General features: G+C 39.9%; 1 protein-coding gene and 1 pseudogene across 1 annotated transcript in view; both read left to right on the top strand.

Moving 5' to 3' along the window:
• PCOLCE2 (procollagen C-endopeptidase enhancer 2) overlaps window positions 1–27155 on the top strand; it is a 72233-nt gene that overhangs the window by 42950 nt on the left and 2128 nt on the right. The window contains exons 4-8 of the mRNA XM_003826512.5: window positions 3450–3574; window positions 7591–7727; window positions 17307–17461; window positions 23544–23627; window positions 26112–26279. Of these exons, the coding sequence (XP_003826560.1) occupies window positions 3450–3574; window positions 7591–7727; window positions 17307–17461; window positions 23544–23627; window positions 26112–26279 (669 nt within the window). The remainder of the gene's footprint in view (window positions 1–3449; window positions 3575–7590; window positions 7728–17306; window positions 17462–23543; window positions 23628–26111; window positions 26280–27155) is intronic.
• LOC106634612 (large ribosomal subunit protein uL2-like) lies at window positions 19113–20186 on the top strand (annotated as a pseudogene).

Genomic DNA, 27155 nt, shown 5'->3' with positions numbered 1-27155 from the left:
CTGAGCGTAGTGGCTCATGCCTGTAATCCCAGCACTTTGGGAGGCCAAGGCAGGCAGATCACCTGAGATCAGGAGTTCAAGACCAGCCTGGCCAACATGGTGACACCCCATCTCTGCTACAAATACAAAAAAATTAGCCAGGCATGGTGGTGCACTCATGTAATCCCAGCTACTCGGGAGGCCGAGGCAGGAGAATCGCTTGAACCTGCAGGCAGAGGTTGCAAGGAGCCGAGATTGCGCCACTGCCCTCCAGCCTGGGCAACAGAGCGAGATTCCATCTAAAAAATAAATAATGAAAATAAGAAAAATAGAGTCAAGAGGGTCAACAAACTCCACAGGACAAATAAAAATGAAGCACCCCCATGCACATTATAATTAAATTACAGAAATTTAAAGACAGAGAAAATCTTGAAATCAATCAGATGAAACTAAATTCCATACAGAAGAAGAGTGATAAGAATGATGGCTTCCATTTCCTCAGAAACATTGGAAGCCAGAAGGCAGTGTCATAGTATTTTTTTTTTGAGACTGAGTTTCACTCTTGTTGACCAGGCTGGAGTGCAGTGGTGCTATCTCGGCTCACTGCAACCTCCACCTCCCAGGTTCAAGCGATTTTTGTGCCTCAACCTCTCAAGCAGCTGGGATTACAGGCATGCACCACCATGTCTGGCTAATTTTTCTATTTTTAGTAGAGACGGGGTTTCACCATGTTGGCCAGGCTGGTTTCAAACTCCTGACCTCAGGTTGATCTGCCCACCTCGGCCTCCCAAAGTGTTAGGATTACAGGTGTGAGCCACCGCCCCTGGCCTGTCACAGTATTTTTAAAGCGCTGGAATAAAACTGTCAACCTCTATTCTATAGCCAGCCTTCAAGAATGTAAGTAAAATGAAGACATTTTCAGATAAACACTAAAAATCTCTGAAAGACATTTTTATACTTACACTGGTAGAAATATTGAAGAGAATTCCTCAGGTTGAGGTAAATGACCTTGTAAAATGAAAGTAACAGAAGGAATGAAGGTCATTGGAAATAGTAAATATAAAAGGGTATATGTTATTTTCTTTTCTTCTCTTAATTTCTTTACATGTATCTGTTCAAAACAAAAAAACCTTAGCATTGTGTTGTGGAATATATAGTGTATGATGTAATATGTTTGACAACCAAAGGATGGACACATAAATGTAATTACACTGTTGCACATACATATACAACACGTGAAGTACAATATTAACTCTAAGTAAATTTTGATAACTTAAACATGCATATTATAATCCCTAGAGAACCCATTAAAAATGCAGGAGTTATCACTAAAAGCCAAAAGATTAAAATAGAATACTAAAATTATCCAACTAACCCAAAGAAGGCTATAAGGAAAAACAGATGGAATAAAAGAAAGGTAAAGCAAATAGAAAAAAGTAGTAAATGGCACATTAAATCCAAGAAGATCAATAAATATATTGAACGTAAATTATTAAATACTCTGATTAGAAGACAGTTATTGTTAGAATGGATTGAAAAGCCAGACCCAACTATATGTTGTCTACAAGAAAGCACTTGAAATACAAAGACCAAGTTGGTTGAAAGTAAAAGGAAAAATACAAAACTTCATTAAAATTAAAACTAATACTTATAAAAAGACATGGTTACAAATACAAATAGCCTACAGAAGGGGAGAAAATATTCACAAAAATGTCTGGTGAAGAACTTGTATTCAGAATATACAAAGAACTCATACAACTCAACGATAAAAAGGTAAAGATTCCAGTAAGTATAAAAATTGGCAAAACACTTGGACACTTCACAGAGGAAAATATGAATGGCCAATAAGTGCATGAAAAACTACTCAGTATCTCTCATTAGTCATCAGGGAAATGCAAATTAAAATTACAGTGAGATGCCATTACTTACCCACCATGTTGGCTAGAAAAACTGACACCACCAAGTGGTAGCAAGGATGTAAAGCAACCGAAGTGTTCATACTCGAGAGAGGTGTAAAACCACTTGGAGAAAAGTTCCAGTAGTTTTTTATGAAGTTAAATATTTACATCGACTCTTGGCCCAGCAGTTGCAGTCCTGGGTATTTATATAAGAGAAATGAAGATACATGTACAAACAAATGTGTACAAAACTGTTCATAGCAGCTTCATTCACAATAGTCCAGACTAGAAACCACCCATCAGCAGGAGAATGGGTAAACAAATTTATATGGAGCTCTAAAATTAAACTCATCTAATGGGAAGTTTTTCAGAAAAGTAGTGTAGAGAACTGGCAGGATGGGAAGGGATGCACAAATTTAGTGGGAAATGGATTCTATATCATCATAGGAGTGTGGTTTACACAGGTATATCCATTTTTCAGATTTGTACAGCTAAGATTTGTGCATTTCAGAGTATGTGAATTTCTCTCCCCAAAACCTGTAAAATAATAATAATAAAAACAATGAAGCAGGTCATGGGGATTGGGTAGCAATATAGATAGAATAATAGAATGATGACTATTATTGTAACTGGGTAATGGATATGTAGGAGGTCATTATATTATTCTACTTACTTTGTATATACTTGAAATTTTTCATTAAATGGAGATTTAGAAATTATTCCAACCTCCATTTTTATAATACATTTTCTTAAATTTAGAAGTTTGATTTAAGAATGGTTATATTCTGTGTCAAAGAAATATTCCATTGAAGTATAATTATTTTAGTTTCAGTTCAGTTTTTATTTGTTATTTACATTCAAGTAAAATTAAATTTAGAACTTCGTATTAAAATAATTCTTACATTATTTCTGCCAACCTACAGGTACATATGCAACTTATGGGTACAGATGCCTGAAATGATATTTGTCACCTATTAATTTTGATGAGTTTTTGGTGGCTAAAACTGAGGATTTGGGGGTATATTTTTGCTTTCTTCCTTGTGCCTTTCTGTATTGCTGAAAAATTATAAATTTTATTTTTACAAACAAAATTTATTCTTAAAACATATATATATTATATACATATTATATATATATCATGGGAAGTTTTCTAGTAATGAGAGCTGTCTATATCAACTAATTCAAATTTTGTCCCTGGGTGTTTACTAAATACCAATGCCTTGAGGAGACTTAACATCTCTATGATTTTTTGAGCCTGCAAGCTTTCTGAGTGAGTGCATATTCAAATGTTTTGTCTTCCTTGTCTAAGGAAAAAAAAAAAGAAAAGAGGCCCTGAGTCCACTTCTCCCCTCTCTCGTGTTGATATGCTATGTCAGGTAACAAAGATCATTCATTGTGTGTGTTGGGGGGTTATGTATGTAACCATATGTTTAAGAGAAAATGTAAGCGCTTCTGCTGTTGCCTTTGTTTACTGTACTCTCACCAAAGATCCCACATTCCTAATCTCCACATGGTTGTATTGCTGTAACCTACATAAACTTGTGGGCTTTTTTCCTTGTTTAATACTTGAAGGGGATCAGTATTGTGGAGGACTCCTTGACAGACCTTCCGGCTCTTTTAAAACCCCCAACTGGCCAGACCGGGATTACCCTGCAGGAGTCACTTGTGTGTGGCACATTGTAGCCCCGAAGAATCAGGTGAGATTCCCTGGAAGTGTGAAGAAAGCATGCATGTGTGAATTGCCCAGTGTCGGGGGCCCACCAACTCTCAAGAGCCTCCTGTTGTGGGGGCTATTCGAGAGCTAAGGGATACAAGAAGAGGAAGGCTCCTGGACACAGGTATTTCTTCATGCGAAGACCCCAGATTTTTTTTTTTTTTTTTTTTTTTTTTTTTTTGAGACAGAGTTTCGCTCTTGTCGCCCTGTCTGGAGTGCAATGGTGCAATCTCAGCTCACCGCAACCTCCACCTCTTGGGTTCAAGCGATTTTCCTGCCTCAGCCTCACGAGTAGCTGAGATTACAGGCATGCGCCACCACGCCCGGCTAATTTTGTATTTTTTTACTAGAGACAGAGTTTCTTCATGTTTGTCAGGCTGGTCTCAAACTCCCGACCTCAGGAGATCCGTCTGCCTTAGCCTCCCAAAATGCTGGGATTACAGATGTGAGCCACCGTGCCTGGCCTAGCCTTTGCATTTTTTTGAGTTGCAAATTCATGGATTTAATTTCCTGCTATATAATGACAATTTTCAAAACAGTTTTAAAAATACAAATGGTAAGCAAATCCCACATAGGATTGTTTAACCCTGCAGTGGATGTTATAAGCAGCAGCGACTAACTGTGGGAGGATAAAAATCCCTAGGTCCATGGACATTTCAGGTTACCATTTGCTCCCATCACAAACCCATCATGTCCTGATAATAGTTATTCTAGTGACTAAATAAAAAAGTGTGGATGCTTTGCCTCAACAAAGCCAACAAAAGCGAGCCACATTATCTCTTCAAAGAACAAGCTGGTCTGCTTTAGGGTGTTTTTGGTTGTCATTTAAAATAAAATATGTGCAGGTTCCCCACAAAAAGCTTTATTCATTGTTCTGAAATAATCAACAGAGAAGGTCGACTTTTCCAGTATTTATTAATTTGTGGTTACATATACAACTTTTTACCCTTTCTGGGAACCAGTTTCACATATTAATTGCAGGAAAGAACTTAGCATAGAAACACATGAAATCTACTTTGTGGACCTTTAAAGATAACTTTATAAAAATTATTACTATTAGAAACACTATAGACTTTAACCCAAACACTATGAGGTAAACATTATGATACTGTTTTTAAAAAAACTTTTCTAAATTAACCTTTCATATAGCTTGAACAGATACCATTTGTCATGTATTTCTTTTTTTATAGAAAATTATTTAAGCTAATATACCATGCAAGTTAGTGATTTGAACATATACACATATATACAGACATAAACAGTGATCATAATTCCAAAACTTGGTTTTATTTTTAAGAAGAAATATATGGCCATTTATTTAATAATGGAAGATTTTATAAGTCTGTTGAATGTTTTATAAAATAATTTTAAAAATTGTGTTTCTGAAACATTTAAACCATTGTGTAATTCTTGAAATTATATTGATCATTTTCTCTGTGACATTTGTAAATATATTTGACCAAATAATTCCAACTTAATTATACTTGCAGATTACAGTTAAGCATCTCTTTTCCATTGTTCTTCCCTTTGATCATTTAAATGTTAAGTTTGATTTTTATTTGATTTTAATGTGATTTTTGGCTTCAGTCAATTGAGTTCTTAATCACTGTGTTTGAAATCACTGGCAGTTTCTCAAAGGAGAAAAATATAATGGGAAAATTAAGTCTTAAATAGTTTCTATGCAAGGGAATTATTGTATTGAAGGAATTTTATTGGAATTTTCTTCTATTAAAGAATTACCTTACCTTCATTTGTTACCACAGTTCTTTTCCTTTATCTTCTTCTTTACTTTTTTTAATCTTCTCTGCAAAAGTTTTTGTGACTAATTTCTTTTGTTTTTTTTTTTTGAGACGGAGTCTTGCTCTGTCACCTAGGCTGGAGTGCAGTGGTGCGATTTCGGCTCACTGCAACTTCCACCTCCCGGGTTCGGTCCATTCTCCTGCCTCAGCCTCCTGAGTAGTTGGGACTACAGGAACCTGCCACCATGCCCGGCTAATTTTTTGTATTTTTAGTGGAGACGGGGTTTCACCGTGTTGGCCAGAATGGTCTCGATCTCCTGACCTCATGATCTGCCTGCCTCGGCCTCCCAAAGTGCTGGGATTACAGGCGTGAGCCACCACGCCCAGCCTTTGTGACTAATTTCTAAGTAGAAAAAGTTCGCCAATTTTTTAATAACCTGGAAAGCATTTTATTAGTAAGTGGTGAGAAGTCACTGGACCCAAAGAGGAAATATTTTAATACACTTTAAAGCCGTATTAAGTATGAATAAGCATTATTCACCTATCACTGGCACTGACTTTTTAAAAGGTAGTTCAGTCCGAAGATGTGTGGAAATTATGGTCAAAGCCAAAATTACCTTTGTGTCCATCTGTGATGCTGTTGCTATTATCATCTTCACCTGGATTACTGTGTTTGAGTCTTCTCTAGCTAATAGGAATTAATGTCCTTTATCTTCCCTGAAGTAGCAAGGAGGGTTCTTGCCCACTTGCTGCTCAGCAAGATTGGGTACCAGCTGTCATAGGTAATAATAAATCCAGTGAGATTTCCTTTGATTCACATGTTGGAAATGTTCTTTTAAACATTTGCTTGTATGGGGAATGATTGATTGCCTATTTAATCAAAATTTCCTATTCACGTGAATAATTTAGGACACTGTTATTGGTACTAGTGCAAAAAATTGAGAAATACTAAAAACCTAACACTGACTTTGTAGATCAGTGCTTCTATGCAACCTCTTCAAAAATAACCACACCCTGATTAGGCCGTGCACGGTATCACACATTTCAAACATACTTCAAGAAGACACTGCCATCAATTCCACTTCCCTGAATAACTGGTCCTGAAAATTTGACTTCTTTACATCTGATAGAAATGTCAGTCTCCTTCCCTCAAAAGGGGAACAACTCTATCCACTCAGCTCACCCTCCTACACATATATTCACACACACTACTACTCCCTGACATACAGTAGTATAAGGAGCATCTTAGATAATACTTTTTATTTCTATTAGCTTCTATTAAGGTATGTAGCCCCTTTTCCCACTATAACACACATCCAGTTATCCAATTACAATCTTGTTTTTCTCTTTCTTTTTCTTTTTCTCTGCAGCTTTATTGAGGTATAGTTGACAAGTGAAAATTATATATATTTATCATGTGCAACATTATATTTTGATATATGTATACATTGTGAAATGATTACCACAATCAAAGTAATTAACATATCCACCTCGCATAGTTATTATTTTGTTTGTGGAAGGTGGTGTTAACATTTAAGATTTACTCTCGGCTGGGCATGGTGGCTCATGCCTGTAATCCCAGCACTTTGGGAGGCCGAGGCAGGTGGATTACTTGAGGTCAGGAGTTTGAGAGCAGACTGGCCAACATGGTGAAATCCCGTCTGTACTAAAAATACAAAAATTAGCTGAGTGTGGTGGCGGGCACCTGAAACTCCAGCTACTCAGGAGGCTGAGGCAGGATAATTGCTTGAACCCGGGAGGCAGAGGTTGCAGTGAGCTGACATTGCACCACTGCACTCCAGCCTGGGCAACAAGAGTGAAACTCTGTCTCAAAAAAAAAAAAAAATTTAGTCTCAGCAATTTTGAAGTTTATTATATGTTATTATTAACTATAGTTACCATGCTGTACAATAGATCTCCAAAACCAATTATAGTCTTAAAGTAGGTTGCTAGTGTTACATAATGTTCCCATACTTTTGTAGCTGTAAGTGAACAGAATTCTTAAGTTGAATATCCTAACTAGAGTTGATCTGAGTTTGAGATGATCTTTTGGAAAGATTACAATTAAAAGCAAAAGAATACCACAGTTTTTTTTTAACTAAATAAGAAATATGCAACAAAAAGCACTTAAACATAATGCATACTTTTTTTACAAAGGAAAATCGTAGTATCCTCCAAATCTGGGGAGAGGAAGAATTCCATTTGAGGTTATTCAACAATGCTATTAATATTTGACACTTCTATTGTGCTTTCTCTAAAGCTTATAGAATTAAAGTTTGAGAAGTTTGATGTGGAGCGAGATAACTACTGCCGATATGATTATGTGGCTGTGTTTAATGGCGGGGAAGTCAACGATGCTAGAAGAATTGGAAAGTATTGTGGTGATAGTCCACCTGCGTAAGTAGCACCTATTTATGTCTTTAATAGTTTTATGGCTCTAAACTTGTTTCTTATTCAGTTTCCCAATCACATTTGTTTTCTGGAAGATTTTGTGTTGTTGTTGTTTTGTTAAATTATTGGGTCCTCTATTAGTTCTCGCACTGCTATAAAGAAATACCTGAGACTGGGTAATTTATTTAAAAAAAGAGGTTTAATTGGCTCAGGGTTCTGCATGTTGTAGAGGAAGCATGAGGCTTCTGCTTCTGGGGAGGCCTCAGGAAATGTACAATCATCGTGGAAAGGAAAGAGGGAGCACACACATCACATGGCCAGAGTAGAAGCAAGGTCGGGGGGAGGTGCCACATGCTTTTAAACGACCAGAGAGCAGAGAGCTCACTGTCGCCAAGGTGGATGGTGTTAAACCATGAGAAACCGCCCTGATGATCCAGTCATCTCCCACCATGCTTCTCCTCAACATTGGGGATTATATTACATTTGGGCAGGGACACAGATCCAAACCACTACAAGTCCCATAACCATGGAGTCAGCACCACCAAAAAAGAATAGCCAACCCAGGCCCTGAGGCAACATTAACAGGAGTGTCAACAGCCAAACAGAAACAAGTAGAGCTGGTGATACCCCAGGGTCAGATGCAGAGCCAGGTACCTGGATACATCACTGCCCTGTAAGAATGAGATCAAGCATCAGAGTGGAATGGGAAAATTCTGAAAACAAAACAAAAACAACCAGGGGGCTTAATACTGGGGATCCAGACAAGTAGACCCAGAAGTTTACGACAAACCCAAATGATTTTACCTTATCACAGATCTGTCCTGGACTGTTTGAGGCCTTATGCCTCCCCCTCACATTGCTATCCAAATTTTTGCTAAGTGGACCGTGAAGGCACCATGTATTTATTCAACAAACATTTATGGAGCCAAGAGTTCTGCCACTTAATAACTGTGTGACATTGAGCAAGTTACTTAACTCTGCTGCAATATATAACTGTATTTCTGGTGCAATTATGTAACTGTATTTATATAACTGCAATATATAACTTTCTGGTGTAATTCTGGTGCAATATATAACTATTTTGGTGCAAGATATTTCATAACTTCACTTACAATATTAGTAAAAGCAACAGCTGAAATTACTGCAGCTTGCCTTCAAGTCACCATTATGCCAATTTAAATACCTTTTCTACTCTGTTGCTTAAACATAATTAGATTATATGCATCACTTGATTTTATATGCATTACTATGATTTTTCATTGACATATTTGAGTTAAAGGAGGATATTTTCTATTTCATTTACATTTACATTGATAAGAATGTTTTAATACATACAAGATAGTAGTTATAATTTAAGCATAACCATACCCAAATTTGGTTTACAGATGAATATATTAGAGAAGGGCCTATCTCTAAGTTCCTAGATAATTCTTTTCCCATTGCTGCTGTAACAAATTGCCACACGTGCAGCGACTTAAAACAGCACAAATGTATTCTCTTACAGTTCTGGAAGCCAGAAGTCTGAAGTCAGTTTCACTGGACTAAAGTCAAGGTGTCGGCAGGGCTGTTTCCTTTTGAAAGCTCTGAAAGGGAATCTGTTTCCTTGGCTTTTCCCGCTTCTAGAGTCTGCCTGCATGCCTTGGCTTGTAGCCCTCTTCCTTCATCGGCAAAGTGTGTCACTTCAGTCGCTGCTTCTGTCTCCTCTTCTTAGTCAAATCTCCCTCTTATAAGGACACTTGTGGTTACATTTAGGGCCTACCTAGGTAATAAAGGACACCCTCCCCTTCTGAAGAGTGTTACTCACATCTGCAAAGCCCCTTTGCCTTATAAAGAACATATTTACAGGGTCCAGGGATGAGGATGTGGACATTGTTGGGGACTACACACCCTATTGAAAGCCAACACATTCATCTATGTCTTCCTTTGCACCTCCTCCTTTTTTCCCTTGAAACTTTCCTCCATTTATTAACCCTCCTCTTTTTCTTCATGTTTATCCTCTACCTCCCTTTTTATTCCTTCCCCATAGCCTATAAACCTAAGTTCTCCCAAATTAAAAAAAAAAGTTTTAAACTCTAGTGACTCTGTCCTGCTCTAACTTTTCTTCCATGTCTCTCCTCTTCATATCCAAATACCTTTAAAAAGTAATTTCAAGGTTCATTTTCTAGCAATATGCAAGATAAGATATCCTTAAAAACTTTATAGAATAAACACTAAACAACATTCCTAAAGATTAAGAAAAAATTTTGAAAGCATCGCTGAGTTGTCAAAAAATAAGAGAAGTCATCAGAGGTCAAAAGTAGTAAGAAGCCCAAAGCCAGAGAGAGAAGCACATGCTGAAGGTGGCAGCTCCCCTGGGGGCATGTGCCAGTTCCTGGAAGCCTAGCACTTCGTTCTAACAGACTGTGCTTGCAGACAAGAGACAAAGCTCAGGGTCCAGGCCAGGGGGGTTCGGAGCAAAGACCACAGCATGTATAGAAAAGGGACCCAGAGAAGCTGACACCAATATAAGTAAGCTAACTTTCTCCCTTCCCTAAGGGAGATAGTAAGGAAAACTGGCTGGTTTTGCCTTGGCTTTTGGTGAAGGAAAGGATAGTCTCCGATGAGAATTTCTAACCAAAAACCAGCCAACATTTGGGGTTAGAATTTACATTACCTGACTGTCCCCAAAAAAACAGGTCAAGAATTTAGTTTAAAGCTTCCAAGTTGATAATGCCTGCAGGAGCTGACAGATGGAAACAAATCTCTGGAAGAATGCATCTGAACTTATAAAGTTTCAAGGAACGTAAGCTCCCAATCAAAAAATCACAAAACTGAAAGGAAAGCCAAGATAAGCAGAGTCAGTAGAAACAAACAGTATAATCAGACCCACAGAGGTTATATATCTTAAAATTATTAGATACAGAATGTAAAATCAGTATGCTTAAAGAAATTCATTCAATAGCCTACAAAGTGCAGGCCATTGAAAGTATGACTAAGCAACAAGAATCTTTCAGAAATGATCAAACAGATTTAACAAGGAACCAAATAGAATTCCCAGAACACAGACATAATAATTTAAAACAAGAAACTTAGTACCTATAGCTGTCAAATAGCTGATAAGACAGTTACAGAAAGAATTAGGGAATTGAGAAATATAAGTCTTGAATGAATTCAGACTAGAGATTCTGAAGGAAATCTGATAATATTATTTACCAGCAGACCCTCACTGCATCCTCATGTACTGGACGCAGAAAGATAATGATCACAGAATAAAGGACTGACATGCAAGAGGAAGCATTCCAAAGAACAGTTGAGCATAGGGTGAAGATATTAACTTTATAATATGCTAAAGAAAATGTTGATGTTAAATTTGGAATGACCTCTGAGAAAAGTAGAAATACAGTTTTTAACTTGCAAAACAGTGGAAGGAAACATGAAGTGACAAAAAATTCAGTGCAAAAGAAAGAAAAGAAAAAATGAGAAATATTTTCAAAAGCATGACAAAGCAGGTGTGATGGCTCAAGCCTATAATCCCAGCACTCTGAGAGCCTGAGGTTGGAGGATCAGTTGAGCCCAGGAATTTGACACCAGCGTGGGCAACATGGTAAGATACCATCTGTAAAATTTTTTTAAAAAAATTAACTGGGAATGGTGGCATGCACCTGTAGTCCCAGCTACTCAGGAGGCTGAGGCGGAGGATCACTTGAGCCCAGGAGATCGATGCCACACTGAGCTATAATCGTGCCACTGCACTCCAGCCTGGGTGACAGAGCAAGACCCTGTCTCAAAAGACAAACAAAAAGCACAAGATAAGATGGTAGAAATGTATCTACCATCTAGATATATATAGGTATATCTATAAATATAACTGTAATCAATATAAATACAAATGGACCAAATAATTAATAGAAAACAGTGTTATACTAAATAACAAAATCCAGTTATATGTTGTTTACAAGACACATCCCCCCAAAATAAAAACAGAGAGTTTGAAAATAAAAGGATATCAAAATGATTAGAAGCAAACACTAATTGAAGGAAAATTGGCATAGCTTCATTGATATTAGGAAAAAATCAATTTTAGGCAGAAAGCATTACCAGAAATAGTTGCTATATAAATGATAAACGATGCAATTTATCAGGCAGATGTAATAATTGTAAAATTGTAAACTTGTAAACTTGTACATAAGATTATATGAAGCAAAAAAATTAAAAAATTAAGAAAGGCAGATCTACAAAGTTCATTATTGTAGTAGAGATTTTTAACACATCTCTTTCAATAATTAACAGATTAACTAACTGTTAATGAGAGAAAGATGGGAAATTAGGAGGTAGAAGATTTGAAAAACAATGAACAGGCTTGGTCTAATAGACAAATAGAGAACACTACATCCAGCAACTGGAGAAACTCTATTTTTTTCAAGCAAAAATGGACACAGGAGAAAGAAAAAGCCATATTTGCCAAATGATCACTAAAGAAATTTAATCAGTAATTAAAGGTTTTCCTGTCAAGGAAGGAAAAGTTCTGACAGATATTTGAGGTACAGACATTTCTAATACTGCACAGAATCTTCCAGAGAAAAATAGGGATTGCTCCACAACTAATTTTATAAAGCTAGTATGAACCTGACACAAAAACAAGGTAAGGACAGTACAAGAAAATAATATTAGAGACCAATCTCATTTATCAGTATGATAAAAAAGAAACCCTGAAACAAAAAACTTGGCAAGCCAAATTTAGCAATGTATAAAAAAATATTCTATGACCAGGAATCCAAAGTTGGTTTGAATTTAGAAACTTTATTAATTTAACCTTATACCTCACCAGATTAAAGTGTGACTTGTGGACTTATGTTATTTAATGGAAAAATCATTTTATTCACAAATGTCTTTTCTTAGATAGTTTGAACTTAAAAGTTTATATTTTGAAAAAAATTTATTTTAAAAGCAATAAAAATACTGCTCAGGAATAAGTATAAAAATGTGCTTAATAGGGAAAATTATAAAACCTTGCTAAAATATATTTTAAAAGAGCTAAATAAATGGAGCTATATGCAATGCTCATAAATAGGAAGACTCAATATCATTTAAAAATATTAAAACTGGTTTTCCATTAAGCCTAGCAGTCTAATTCTAAAATGTGCATGGGATTGCAAGGGGATAGGAAGAAGGGGGCAAAAGTAAGACAGTTCTGAAGGAGAAGAACCTGGCAGGAAGACTTGCTTTACCATGTATGGAACCTTATCAGAAAGCTGTTGTAATTAAGACAGTGTGGTAAAGTGATGGGTAGATGGCTAATTAAACAACAAGGAGAGGCCAGAAACATATCCACATGTATCTGCAGATTGGGCCTGTCACAGAGAACCATCAGTCAGCAGGAAAAGGATGGCCTCATTCAAAAATGGGGCCTAGACTATTTTTATTCATATGGAAAAATGAAATTATATTCATAGCTAATATCACACAAAAAATCAATGACAGATGGATTAGAAACTTAAATGAGAAACTTAGATGAGAATTTCTGTTCATCAGAATATACCCTGAAAGAGGGAAAAGAAAAGTCACAAATGGAAACATATTTATAACATATATTTGACCAAGGCCTAGGTTCCAGAACGTATTAAGAAATCCTAAAAATTAACAAGGAAAAGATAACCACCCAGTAGGAAAAAAAAAGGGGGTAAAAGACATGAAAAGGCATTCCCAAAAGAAGAAAGCTGCATAGTGAATAAACCTTTGAAAGGTGTGTGAATTGGTACAACCACTTTTGCACCGCAAGACATGTACAAGAATGTTCTCAGCAATATGGTTTGTAATGAGGGTGGGAGAGAGTAAATAGCCCAATGTTTATCAACAAGAGAATTCTTAAATTGTGTTATAGTGCACACTATAAAGCAATGAAAACAGTGGATGAATCTCATAGTTATAATGTTGAGGGTTAAAAAAAAGAAAAGGCTGAGCGTGGTGGCTCATGCCTGTAATCCCAGCACTTTGGGAGCCCAAGGCAGGTAGATCATTTGAGTTCAGGAGTTCGAGACCAGCCTGGGCAACGTGCTAAAATCCTATCTCTAAAAATACAAAACAATTAATGTCGCCTGGTAGTGCATGTCTGCCTGTAATCCCCACTACTTGGGAGGCTGAGGTGGGAGGTTCCCTTGAACCCAGAAGATGGAAGTTGCAGTGAGCCAAGACCATGCCACTGCACTCCAGCCTGGGCGACAAAGTGAGACCTTGTCTCAAAAACACAAAACAAAACAAAAAAGAAAAGAAAAATGCACACTGTACCCTTTCATTTATGACGTTTAAAAACATGTAGACCTATACAATATATCGCATAGTGATGCATATGTGTGTGATAAACCTATAGCTAAAAACAAGAAAATGATAAGCACAAAATTCAGGGTAGTGGCTGCCTCCATAAGGGTGGAGGAGGGGCAGCCCCGGCGGCGGCTATTGAGCATCACTCATTTACCAGGGGTTTGTCTGGAAGAGCTTGGCTGCCAGCTCACCGACTAACACTTTTATCCAGAGGAATAGTTTTCATAGTCAGAATACGTCTGGGTTAGAGCAGTGTAGAAAATGAGAAAACCTGTTTGGGGAGCTTTTCCCTGTTAAAAAATGAACAGGAGGAGCACTGGGGATAGGTAGACAGCACTCCATCATACTTGGTTTGATTCAGTGTAGATCAATGCCATTGAATTCTGTTCAGAAACATTGATTCCTCCCCGGCTATGTGCTGGGCACCTGGAATACAAAGATAAATTAAAACTGCAAAGAAAAGTACTGGGAGGGAACAGAATAAGGCAGATAAGTAAATTGGCTAATGAATGTCCTGGGTGGGTTTCTGAGTTCTTTGGCCCAGTCTGGACAAGTGATCAGGGAAAGCTTTTGAAAGGAGATTGTGCCTCTCGAAGATGAGTCTTGAAGGAAGAGTTGGAGTTAGAGACAGCAGGGAGGACAAGCTCATCCCAAGCAGAGGTAACTCCATTAATAAAGATACGCAGGAGAGATGTGTGTTATTTCTGCAGCCAAAACCTTGAGTTGGGGCCTCTATACAGATGAGGCAGGAGGGTTGAGTTGGCTTCCGTGTGCTGCAGAGATGGTAACGCTCAACTGAATTTAGGCCAGGCGTGACAGGACCAGAGGCTCTAGAACCCCCGTCCTAGAGAAGGTGAGCAGGGAGCCTAGTTCAGAGACTGTTGCAATGGTCCAGGTAAAGTCGAGGAGGTGGAGAAGGGTGGTAGAAATGAAGAGGAGGGTGTGGATCAAGAAATACTTAGGAGGCAAAAATGGCAGGACATGGTGTTTGGTTGGCTGTAGTGACTAAAGGACAGGAAGACTATGGAATGATAACTAGAGACAGCTAACAGTAACTGGCTCTATACCACATGAAACAGCATCTCAGTCCGTTCTTGGGATTTGCCAATGCAGAGTGGATCTAAGTGAAATTTCCTCTTGTCTGCCTAGTGATTTATAACATTTTGCAGATGTAACATGGCCCCCAGTACATTTGTGGCACTGTGATTCTGTCACATTTATCCTAAAGCTCAGTTGCAGCAGAACAAAAATATGTCTTTGTTCCTAAAATACTCTTCCTTGAGAAAATTCAGTTTCCAATATACTACCCCCAAGGTTAATTCATAGAAAAGGCAGTGAATGATCATATAATTATAACATCATGTCTAGAAGGCTGACCTGATTGAGTCTTTCCTTTCCTTTGCTGCTTATAAGTGCTTTTTTTGTAATTTTATCATTTAAACAAAATTAACATGTTTTATTTGTAATTGTAGGTTAGAATTGTGTGTAGTGCATTGTTTTTATTTATTTAATGGGAGTGATTTTCAAAAGCATGATAGAATATTTTCGTGAAAGGCTCGAATCTCAGAAGCGTTATTTAAATAACCTCATCACTTTTGTGGCTGGAAGTGTCTTAGTCCGTTTTGTGTTGCCTATAACAGAATACCTGAAACTGAGTAATTTATAAAGAAAAAGAATTTCTTATAGTTACGGAGGCTGAAAAGTCCAAGGTCAAGGGACCACATCTGGGGAGAGCCTTCTTGCTGGTGGGGACTCTCTGCAAAGTCCCCACACAGCACAGGGCATCACATGGCAAGTGGGGCAGAGCATGCTAACTCAGGTCTCTCGTCTTATAAAGCCATCAGTCCCACTCCCGTGATTACCCATTAATCCATTAACCCACTTATCCATTAATCTGTGAATGGATGAATCCATTCTTGAGGGCAGAGCCCTCATGACCCAATCACCTCTTAAAGGTTCCATTTCTCAATACTGCCCCACTGGGCATTAAATTTCAACATGAGTTTTGGAGGGGATAAATATTCAACCCATAGTAAACTGTAAATGTAGATCACAAAGCTCACTTTTTGATTCATCTCATCCCCTGGCTCAGAAGGTTATATTCAGGACGGAAAAGATCACGCAGTTTTTCTAACTGGTTGGGCCAGGTAGATCTACCCTCTCTGCCACCCAACCCCACTCAGCACAGCTGACAGTAGGGGGGAAAAAAAAAAGGTGCTTCATTATTTGGTGTCCACGATGTGTAAGAAGTGATTGGCTGAGAAGATGTCTCAAAAAGGTGTTCAGTCAGACCACTGGTTAATTCATTTAAATAACTTGTTAAATTTTTTCTACTTCTGAATTAGTTTTTAAACAGAATTAATCAGACAGCACTTTTTTAACCATTGTGTAAATAACAATAGCAAAACTTAAATGAAACTATCTTGTGTAATATAGTAATCCCCTAAGATTTTAGAGAGCTTTTGAGCCTCACTTATCATCTCCACTAAATCTTTAGTGCCAGCTAACCAGGAAGCTCCTAAAATTAGAGCTCTTAATCAATGATGCCGTTCATGAACACCAAAACAGATTCATCACTTTCTTTTTGTTCCTTTACAGCATTTTGCTAATGGAGATTATAATAGAAATGTTTCCATTTCAGGCATACCGAAGAACTGCCATTGAAAATGAAATGGAAGTCCTTTGCATGGCTTTCTTAGCCCGGAGTGGATAGAAAAGATAATCAGTCCACTGAGATAATCCCTCTGGCTGCATCTTTACAGGGCGTGGGAATTTGTTCACCAGATTTGTCCATTTTATGCTCTGTAGCCAACATGGCAAACCCAGGCCAGCTTGAACGCAAGTCTTAGTTCAGAGAATCTGCCTTTTCCCAATCAGGCAAATCATGAGATGCTTTTTGAAAACCAGCCATGTCCCAACGTCTGCCACAGTCTCTAGAGTTATCTGGTCCTGGGTTCAAGTTCTGACTCTCCCAACATACTAGCTATAGGGCCTTGAGTAAATCACTTGAACTCTCTGAACTTCAATTGCCTTTTCCATAAAAAAAGAGATAAAAATAGGGTTGTTGTGAAGGTGGAATGTGACAATTCACATAAAGCACAGTGCCTAGCTGAGCAAACACTCGGTAAATGTTAGCTATTAGAATTGGTATTTTTAAACGTTTTAACTTTTAAGTTTAAACAACTGGTAATCTATTGTCGGAAGTTAATGGAAAACTAGAAAATTTTACATTTTCAGAGAGGCACCACTTTTAAGTATTTATAAAAAAACACATTTTTCTTTTTTTAGGCCAATTGTGTCTGAGAGAAATGAACTTCTTATTCAGTTTTTATCAGACTTAAGTTTAACTGCAGATGGGTTTATTGGTCACTACAAATTCAGGCCAAAAAAACTGCCTACAACTACAGAACAGCCTGTCACCACCACATTCCCTGTAACCACGGGTAAGTTTTCCTGTTTGGAAGTTTGTGCAAAAACTTTAGGAGTATAAGAAGAATTCTTTTAAAGTAGAAAAAAAATAAGAGGAAGATACTTGAAATTAAAGTTAAATAGGATGAAAGCTTTGGTAAGAGAATAATATGACTGCATTAATGAAAGAAAGGTATGGGGTGTAAGAATGCTTATAAGCTAATAGTTTTTAAATATCAGGTAAGAAAATTATGACCATTGAACAATGACTAGGAAGCCTGTTAGAAGCACAGATCATTCTAAGACTAAGTTTCTGTTTCTGGAACTGACAAACTTGTCGTTTGCTTTTTATTACATAGAATTGTGATATTTTAGGTTGAAGTTCTAGGGCCTTGCTGTGTTTTCATATTCTGCCAATGTTTGGTTTTGGTTTTTTTTTTTTTTTTTTGCTTCTCAGCGAAATGTCATATAAAATGTTATTTATTTATTTATTTATTTTCAAATCGGAGTAAATTAAACAACAGTATTCAACGAAGTACAGAGGCTGGTTGGGAAACTGGCCTGGGGGGCTGAGGCATGTATGTAGGGAGTGGAGAGGCAGGGTCTCTGTAGCTAGTACCTGGCCTATCAGCTCCACCCCCTGGGATTTCAGGCCTCAGATCTAAAAATCCAAACCCAGGGAGGAGGGGGAAAAGCGGGAAGGAAAGACTGAAGGTTAAGATGTAAAATAGGCTGAAATAAGCCCAGCTTTATTGCGCACATTTTCCATGTACACCCAGGCTGGGACTGAGTACAGGCAGGCGCCTCTGGGTCTAACGTTTCCTTGCACTCTGCAAGTGCGCCACTGTGTGGTGTGGACGTGTACTGCCTCATGTAACTGCTGTATTTCTCCAGCTCAGCTCAGTAAGCCTTGGTGTCCATGTTCTTTCCAGTGAATTATCTGATCACACCCATTGAGCTACTGGTTCCCTTGCTTTTATCTCCATCCTCAACTTTCTCTGAAATCGCAAGCATGGATTTGTAATTCTCTCCTGGACACAATGTGACTGTAGCTATTTAAATGAAAGCATATACAAACTTGTTTTTATCACACTATTTTCTACCTCAAACCTACTTCTCCACCTATTTTCCCAAGCACGTCCACAGCATCAGTAGCCTCACTCATAGGGTCATCTTTGATATCCTCTATCTTTTCTCCTGACCTCATGCCCTACCCCGCTCCCACCACACCGAGTAGACCGTGTTGTTCTCCCATTAAATTTATAGTCTACAGCTATGCTATCCAATATGGCAGCCACAGTGAGCACTTAAAATGTGGCTAATGATATTGAGGAACTGAACTTTTAATTTAATTTTAATGAATTTAAAATTGAAAAGCTTCATGTGACTAGTGACTACCAGATTGGACCACATGGGAGCCCAAACCCCTTCCGTGGTGTGTCAGACCCTTCACACTTTGTCCCCAGCCTCTCTTTCTAGTTTTGTCTTCAGGCCTTGCAAACTCTCTCCTATGCTCTAAGTATTTTTGTGTTTATCCTATGTGTGGGGGAAGCTGTTGATGGGTTTAAGCAAAGTTCAGGATTAGTTTCACATTTTACAAAGATCACTGTGGCCACTGTCAGGTGAATGAATTGTAGAAGTCTAGGGGGTCACCAGAGTCTCGTGCTGGTCCAGGTAAACTGTGCTATGGCACAAATTCAGAGAGAGTCAAGAGATGAGAGGGAAACAGTGACAGGCCTTGGTGATTCATTGGACTAGGGAGGTCAGGGAGGTAGGTGTCAGGAATGCCTCCCAGGTCCCGGGCTTGCACAGCTAGGGGGGTACTGTCACTGTTCACAGAGGTAGAGAACTGGATTCGGAGGTGGATTTATAAATTAGGCTGCCGCCTTGTTGGGTTTGAGGTGTCCGTGAGATTTTCCAGTGGATATGCCATGCGTAGGGGTACACGGGTCCCCAGACTAAAAGAGAGATTTAAGCCAGATTTAAATTTAAGAGTCACCCATCATCCACAACCCGGGCCACAGCGCGCCCCTCCCCAAGGTGGTCTTCCGCGATCCGTACTGGTTTAAGAAGCGGACGGAGCTTTTCATTGCTGCCGAGGGCATTCACACGGGCGGGCCAGTTTGTGTATTGCGGCAGGAAGGCCCAGCTCAACATTGGCAGTGTGCTCCCTGTGGGCACCATGCCTGAGGGTATGATCGAGTGCTGCCTGGAGGAGAAACCTGGAGGCCGTAGCAAGCTGTCCTGGGCATCAGGGAACTATGCCACTGCTATCTCCCACAACCCTGAGACCAGAAGACCCGTGTGAAGCTGCCCTCTGGCTCCAAGAAGGTTATCTCCTCAGCCAACAGAGCTGTGGCCGGTGTGGTGGCTGGAGGTGGCCGAACTGACAAACCCATCTTGAAGGCTTGCCAAGCCTACCACAAATATAAGGCAAAGAGGAACTGGTGGCCACGAGTATGGGATGTGGCCATGAACCCTATGGAGCATCCTTTTGGAGGTGGCAACCACCAGCACATCGGCATCCCCTCCGCCATCTCAGAGATGACCCTGCTGGCTGCAAAATGGGTCTCATTGCTGCCCGCCAGACTGGACGTCTCTGGGGAACCAAGACTGTGCAGGAGAAAGAGAACTAGTGCTAAGGGGCTCAATAAAGTTTGTCTTTATGCCAAAAAAAAGTAAGAGTCATCAATATATAGATAGTTGAAACAATGATCAAGAACGAGATGACCTAGGCAGAGATTGAGGGCAGGAGGAGGAGAGGCGCGGAGATTAACCCTCTAGAAACTTCCGTCTTTTTGAAGAGAAGGTTACACTGGCAAAGGTGACTGAAAAGCAGTGGCGAGGGAGGAGGGAGGAGAACTGGGAGGATGTGTGGTGAAAGCCGTGGAAGGGAATGTTACAAAAGGGAGTGGTAAGTGAGTCAAGCGTTGATGAGACTTCCAATAAGGGAGGACTACAATGTTTCCGTTTGGTTTCATGACATGGAGTCTACCGGAGACGCCAGCACAATCTATGTAAGTGGCTTTGTGCCGCCAGCAGAACCCGGACAGTGTGTGCTGAGGGGAGTGTGGAACATGGCAAATTGAGATAATAAGTTCAGTAGCTCATTCCCCAAGTTTGGCCTTAAAGAAGAAGGAGAGGCTTTGAGAGTCTTGAACCTGCTTATGTTGATGGGAGTAACTAGCAAAGAAGAAGGCAATGGCAGACAGAAGGAATAAACTGAGAAGGAAAGTTTCTATGAAGGTGAGAGGGGCTGGCTCCAGAGGACTCACAGAAGGCATGACTCCAGGTCGGAGGGGGTGACCCCTCTCTCAGAGGAGGAAAAGAAGAGAGATGGTATAAAGATGACTTGGAGGTTTGGTGGGGATCTTGAGAACATTTTCTGCTATGCTTCTCTTCTTCCTAGAAAATAGGCAGGGTCGGCTAGGTGCGGTGGCTTACACCTGTAATCCCAGCACTTTGGGAGGCCGAGGCGGGCGGATCATGAGGTCAGGAGATCGAGACCATCCTGGCTAACACGGTGAAACCCCGTCTCTACTAAAAAAATACAAAAAAATTAGCCGGGCGTGGTGGTGGGCACCTGTAGTCCCAGCTACTCGGGAGGCTGAGGCAGGAGAATGGCGTGGACCCAGGATGTGGAGTTTGCAGTGAGCCGAGATCGCACCACTGCACTCCAGCCTGGGCGACAGAGTGAGACTCTGTCTAAAAAAGAAAAAAAAAAAAAGGCAAGGTCACCTCTGAGAGGGAGAAGGGAGTGGCAGCACGGGAGGTTAGGAGAATGAGAAAGAATTTGAAAAACAGCTGTAGAAATTGGAGAGTAGGCTGAACTCCAGCCTGTCACTCTGCTGAAGGCCCATTTGTGTACTCAGTTGTCTGAGGGCAGGCACAGGAAAAACAGATTTCTCTGAAGATTCATACAGGGCTGAAGGGCAGAGGGGAAGGGACCTTAAGGCATTGTGTAGAAAATGATTGAAATAATGGACCATGGAAATGAAATAGAATTGCTAAGGAAGTAAAGACAGGCCAGGGCTGATGGGTTGGGAAAAATGAGAGCAGCCAATATATTGAACCATCAAAGATGGAAGAAAACATAGTCATAGAGTGATTAAATAAATAAGCTTGGAGGGGAGAACGCTGTCCTGGTTGCCAGCAGGTCTACATTTGATAGACTGGCAATGAACAGCCACAGCATGAAGACATCCGAGCCTGGAACTGAGTGTCTAGGAAAGTCCCTGGTGAAGATGAGGCCACGGGGACTGCGGGATCAGACATGGGAGGGTGGACCCACAGAAACGATCGCGGGAACACAGCCAGGGAGGGCCGAGAACTGGGACCAGCTTTGTGAGTGAAGGGCAAGGAGACAGATGACAGTTAAGATGAGGAGGGGAAGGAGAGAGCCAGTGACTTGCAGGCCAGACAGCAGGCCCCACCAAAGCAGGAGAAGGGCATGTTGGACACCCACCCCACTTCCAGACTGACCTTCGGAGGCTGAGAAGCAGCCGGTTCCCAATGGGCCCGGGAAAGGGCGCTCACCATCAGACACACCACAACTTTTTGACTCAGTTAACTGAGTAAATTTAATTCCATAAATTTACAGCTGAAGTGAGGTTCCCAACTTCTGGAACAATGGTATATCTCTCCCTTCCAAACATCTTCTGAGCTCTTTCTCTCCCTTTTTTAAAAATGCATATTTAAGCTATTATATGTATTTTAACATTAAATTACATATGTTTTAATATTGCCATCTGCTTCAGATTCTTTCTGGAGTTAACTAGGGGGTACAGATTAAGAGTATATAAATAGGCTGGGCGCGGTGGCTTACACCTGTAATCCCAGCACTTTAGGAGGCCGAGACAGGCAAATCACCTGAGGTCAGGAGTTTGAGACCAGCCTGGCCAACATGGCGAAATGAAGTCTCTACTAAAAATACAAAAATTGGCCAGGCATCTGTAGTCCCAGCTACTCAGGAGGCTGAGGCAGGAGAATTGCTTGAACCCGGGAGGCAGAGCTTGCAGTGAGCCAAGATCACACCATTGTACTCCAGCCTGGGCGACAGAGCGAGAGACTCCATCTCAAAAATAAATAAATAGATAAATAATAAATTAACAGAGGAGTTGGTGGGGCCTGTTGGAAGAGCAATATTACAACTGTGGATATTCACCCAACAAGGGCAATTCTGTTACCGTGGTTCTGTTTAGTTCTTCCTAGCATATTGTCACACAGAAACAAATAATTAGCAAGTATTTCTGAAACATTCTTAAGATGATTATGAGGATGAACTATTTTCACGTTGTTAACCCGGGGTTTCTCTACCTCAGCACTATTTATATTTTGGGCCAGATCCTTCTGTGTTGTGGGGACTGTCCTTTTTTCTGCGGGATGTCAGCGGCGTCTCGGCATCTACCCACTAGATGCTAGCAGCACCCTCTAGTTGTGATAACCAGAGATGTTTCTAGATATTGCCAAATGCCTGCTGGGGGCAACATCACCCGTACTTAAGAACTGCTCTGTTTTGTCTATTTGGTTTACTTTTAAATTTGTCTACTTCTTAGTTCTTAAGATTCTTATGGCCAGTGCCAGGCTCAAAATAAATATTTAGTGATGGGTTGCATCTAATTACAGATGTAACACACTTTACACATGAACAGTATTTCTAAAAACCTATGCTACTCATGTTTAGGCAATTGCATATTTTAAGGATGTCCTCAGGGGAACACCCTATGATTCCTTTTGTAAAGTGAGGGATTAACCTACATTCTGTGAGTTCCAATTTGTTGTTCTGGGTTTTTCTAAACAGGGCACACACTCCGAGTACGTCTGTATTTTCTTATAGTGTTTGTTTTATATAAAGGAAGAAGAGAACAGGGCTACATTTGTGCTATCTTTGAGCTCAGGTTTAAAATTCAGTAGAGGGTATTGAGTTGTCCTGGTGAAATTAGAGCAGTAGTTGGTAGCATGGAGAATTTATTTTGCATGGTTTTAAATTTTTTCTTTGTAGTGATAGATTGGTGGCTCAGGGAAATAAATGATAATTTTAAGTGGGTAGATTCAGAACTAAAGACCAATTATGCTTGAATTCATTTTTCCTGAAACTTATGTCTTCTTTGAATTAAGGTTTAAAACCCACCGTGGCCTTGTGTCAACAAAAGTGTAGACGGACGGGGACTCTGGAGGGCAATTATTGTTCAAGTGACTTTGGTAAGAAATAAAAGCCAGTCTTTTTCTCTTTAACCAGAAACTTGAGGCTGCATGCTTAATCTCAAAGGAATTCCTATGAATTTATGGTGAAGGGTCAGTGACGCTGCTCATTTATCCAAGAAAATACTTGCCTATACACCAGAATGGTCAAATTGTTAGATTTCACAACTGAGAAAAATATGGATTTAGAAAATATACTTTTTTTCATATAAGCTTAATAATTTGACTCTTGGTACATGGTACTGCCACATTGTGTGTTCTGGCTGACTATTCCTGCAAAAAACCTACATACTTTTTTCCTTATATATTTTTCATATACAGAGTATTTTTCACACATCTGTAACTCAACTTAAGTAAATTAGAAACATACCCAAGCTTATATTCAGAAGCTGGTCTCTCTCAGAAGAAATTCAAGTATTTCCCCTGTACTGCCTTTCTGAAGTACTGAAGTAAAAGTTGGAAATCTGGAGTCCATTTGGAAACTCTCACAAACTGGAACCTGAGGAGGTGTTCTTTAATGATTTAGAATTTTTAAGAGCTTTTTCCAGTGGAAAAATTGCACCATCTATGATAGCTACTTAAGAGCAAAAGATACAACATTTTATCTTGGTTATTTTTTCAGTGGCTTTAAAGGAACATTTAAGACAAATCTGATCAGGAAGAGCAAGTTGCTATGGCCTAAATACGTTTCCCCAAACCAAACTTCCCCAGAGAGGCTCTGCTTGCTTTTTCTGTGCCTTGAAGTGACTTCTGTAGTCCAGACGAGCTGTATCATAGTGAAGGTGTGAAGACACTGAAGACTCTGGGACCCTAAACCTTACTAGAGTTCACATGCTGAAATTCAAATAACTGGCATAAATGTGAAAACACCACCACATGTAATTGCTACCACATCCAGTTTACTCTTCTGTAGGAGGTGCTTCAGGAAGTCTCCCTCCCTGTGTCTTGGGAGCTACTGATTTCACTTGACTATAGACTGAATTTTGCAGGGAACACTTATCACACAGGATCAAAGTAAAGCATCATAGGAATTCTGATTTTTTGAACATTGCACACTGCCTAAGCAGTGAGTGTTCACTTTATTCTGAAGGAGTCAGATTAACCAAGTCCAAAACTTGATTTATTCCATTAATGTGACCACTTACATGGCAAAATGACCAAAGCTGTCATCAGTCACTGGTTCTTAACCAGGGCTGATAATGCTCCCCCGGGGAGTGGTAGAGATGTTAGATTACTGCATTTTTTTGGTTGTCACAATAACTAGGAACTGCTACTGATTTTTCTAGGAAGGACAAGGCTGGTAAAAAATGTATTCAGGCCAGGTTCAGTGGCTCACACCTGTAATCCCAGTACTTTGGAGGCCGAGGCAGGTGGATCACCTGAGGTTGGGAGTTCGAGACCAGCCTGACCAACATAGAGAAACCCCATCTCTACTAAAAATACAAAATTAGCTGGGTGTGGTGGCGCATGCCTGTAATCCCAGCTACTTGGGAGGCTGAGGCAGGAGAATCGCTTGAACCTGGGAGGTGGAGGTTGCAGTGAGCTGAGATTGTGCCACTGCACTCCAGCCTGGGCAACAAGAGCGAAACTCCATCTCATGAAAAAGCAACAACAACAAAAAAAACTGTATTCAGTGCAAGTCCTACACCACAAGGAACTGTCCTTGCTCAAGCCCCCAGAATGCCAGACGCACCCCCGTGAGAAAGACAGCATCTTTCCTTCTGTGGCTTCAAAGAGAGACTCTTTTCTCGGAGTGTCATGATGGAAAAAACAGGGGTTTACATAATGAAAAAATCAACTGAATTTTACTAGAGGTTTTTTTTTAAGAAAAAAAAAGTTTAAGTTAATACCTCAGTTCTATACTTCAGCTTGTTAAATGAGATAAACGGAGTGGATAAGAAAGAGAATATGAAAGACCGTAGAAGACAGAGCTTTCCTGATAATTAGACAGAGGTGAGGACCCAGGGAATGAACAAAAGTTCAGGAAGAAAGGACAGCTACAGAGAAGGGTGAGGAGAGACACAGAAAGGTGGCTACACACCCACACCGACACAAAGACTCACATCTTAGTGGCCCAAACCCCCATCACGCAATCTTTTAGCGTGGTACTGCCTCTAAAGATACAAGATCTTTTTGAGTATTCACAGGTAGAGCCTCATAAGCCAGACTATCCCCTATGTGACAATCAAGCCACAAGGTGGATAAAACGTTTTAAAGAGTTTCAACCTTGGCAATGGACCGCGGTGTGGCAAGTATTTAGGCTTCTCTTCTAGTTATCAATCCCCAACAACCAGCGTAACATCACAGCTCCAACCTGAATTTTGGTGACAAATGTACAGAAGCAAATGTGAAACCTCTATGAGGGCCTTTTCTTTAACATTAAAATGTTTCGTATCTGAAACTTAGAAGAATGTAAACTTGTTTTTCAGTTCTGCTTGCATTTGCCTTCACTGTCACATCACTTCAAAATGTTTTCTTCTGCAGTATTAGCCGGCACTGTTATCACAACCATCACTCGCGATGGGAGTTTGCACGCCACAGTCTCGATCATCAACATCTACAAAGAGGGAAATTTGGCGATTCAGCAGGCGGGCAAGAACATGAGTGCCAGGCTGACTGTCGTCTGCAAGCAGTGCCCTCTCCTCAGAAGAGGTGAGTAGGGAGAAAACTGGGTCTCTCTGAGCAAGCCATGGATTTTCTATGCCACGGTTGGTCTAGGGAAGTAAAATCAGGGCTAATATGTTGCCCACTTCTTGCAGAGCAGGAAGGCCTTTGGAGTCAGGCAGAATTGGGCTCTCATCCAAGTCCTTGTAACTTGTGGCAGAAGAAGGGGTAGTGGACATGATGAACAAGTGAAAGAAGCGTTTGAAGTTGAGTCAATAGGCAACAGACACACAGAGCAGTGCAGGGTGGAGAGATTTTAGATTATTGCACTTAAGATGCCAGTACTGTCTAGGTTTAAAGAAAAATATCCAGCAGCCAACAGGAAATGCAGACCCGAAGTTCAGGAGAGGGAGGTATATCCGGGCTAGAATCAAGATCTGGGAATCATTTGCAGAGATAGGACTATTAAGTCCATGGATGGGAGTGAGTTTATTGAAAGAAATTACGAAAAACGGAAAGTTACTCCAGAGCTAGAGGCACATGACTTGTTAAGAATATGTATTTAACAACTTATAAAAGTAACATATGTTTCATGGTTTTTAAAAAGTTGAAATAAGTAGGTAAGAGTATGTTTAAAAGTGAAACCCTTTTCCTTTCCCTAGAAGTACTCTAAAAAGTTCCTTCCAGCCAGACACAGTAGCTCATGCCTGTAATCCCAGCACTTTGGGAGGCCGAGGTGGGAGGATTGCTTGAGCCCAGAATTTCGAGATCAGGCTGGGTGATGTAGTGAGACCCTATTTCTATTAAAAAAAAAAAAAATTTAAGTTCCTTCCAGAAAGTTTCTATCCATATAAAGCATGGGCGTATGCACTTATGGAATCATATCACACACAAGTTCTGCAATTTTTCCCCTACGTAAGCTCT

The sequence above is a fragment of the Pan paniscus genome, chromosome 2, assembly GCF_029289425.2.
Source record: "Pan paniscus chromosome 2, NHGRI_mPanPan1-v2.0_pri, whole genome shotgun sequence".
Classification (NCBI taxonomy): domain Eukaryota; kingdom Metazoa; phylum Chordata; class Mammalia; order Primates; family Hominidae; genus Pan; species Pan paniscus.
This window is presented reverse-complemented; position numbering and strand designations above follow the sequence as displayed.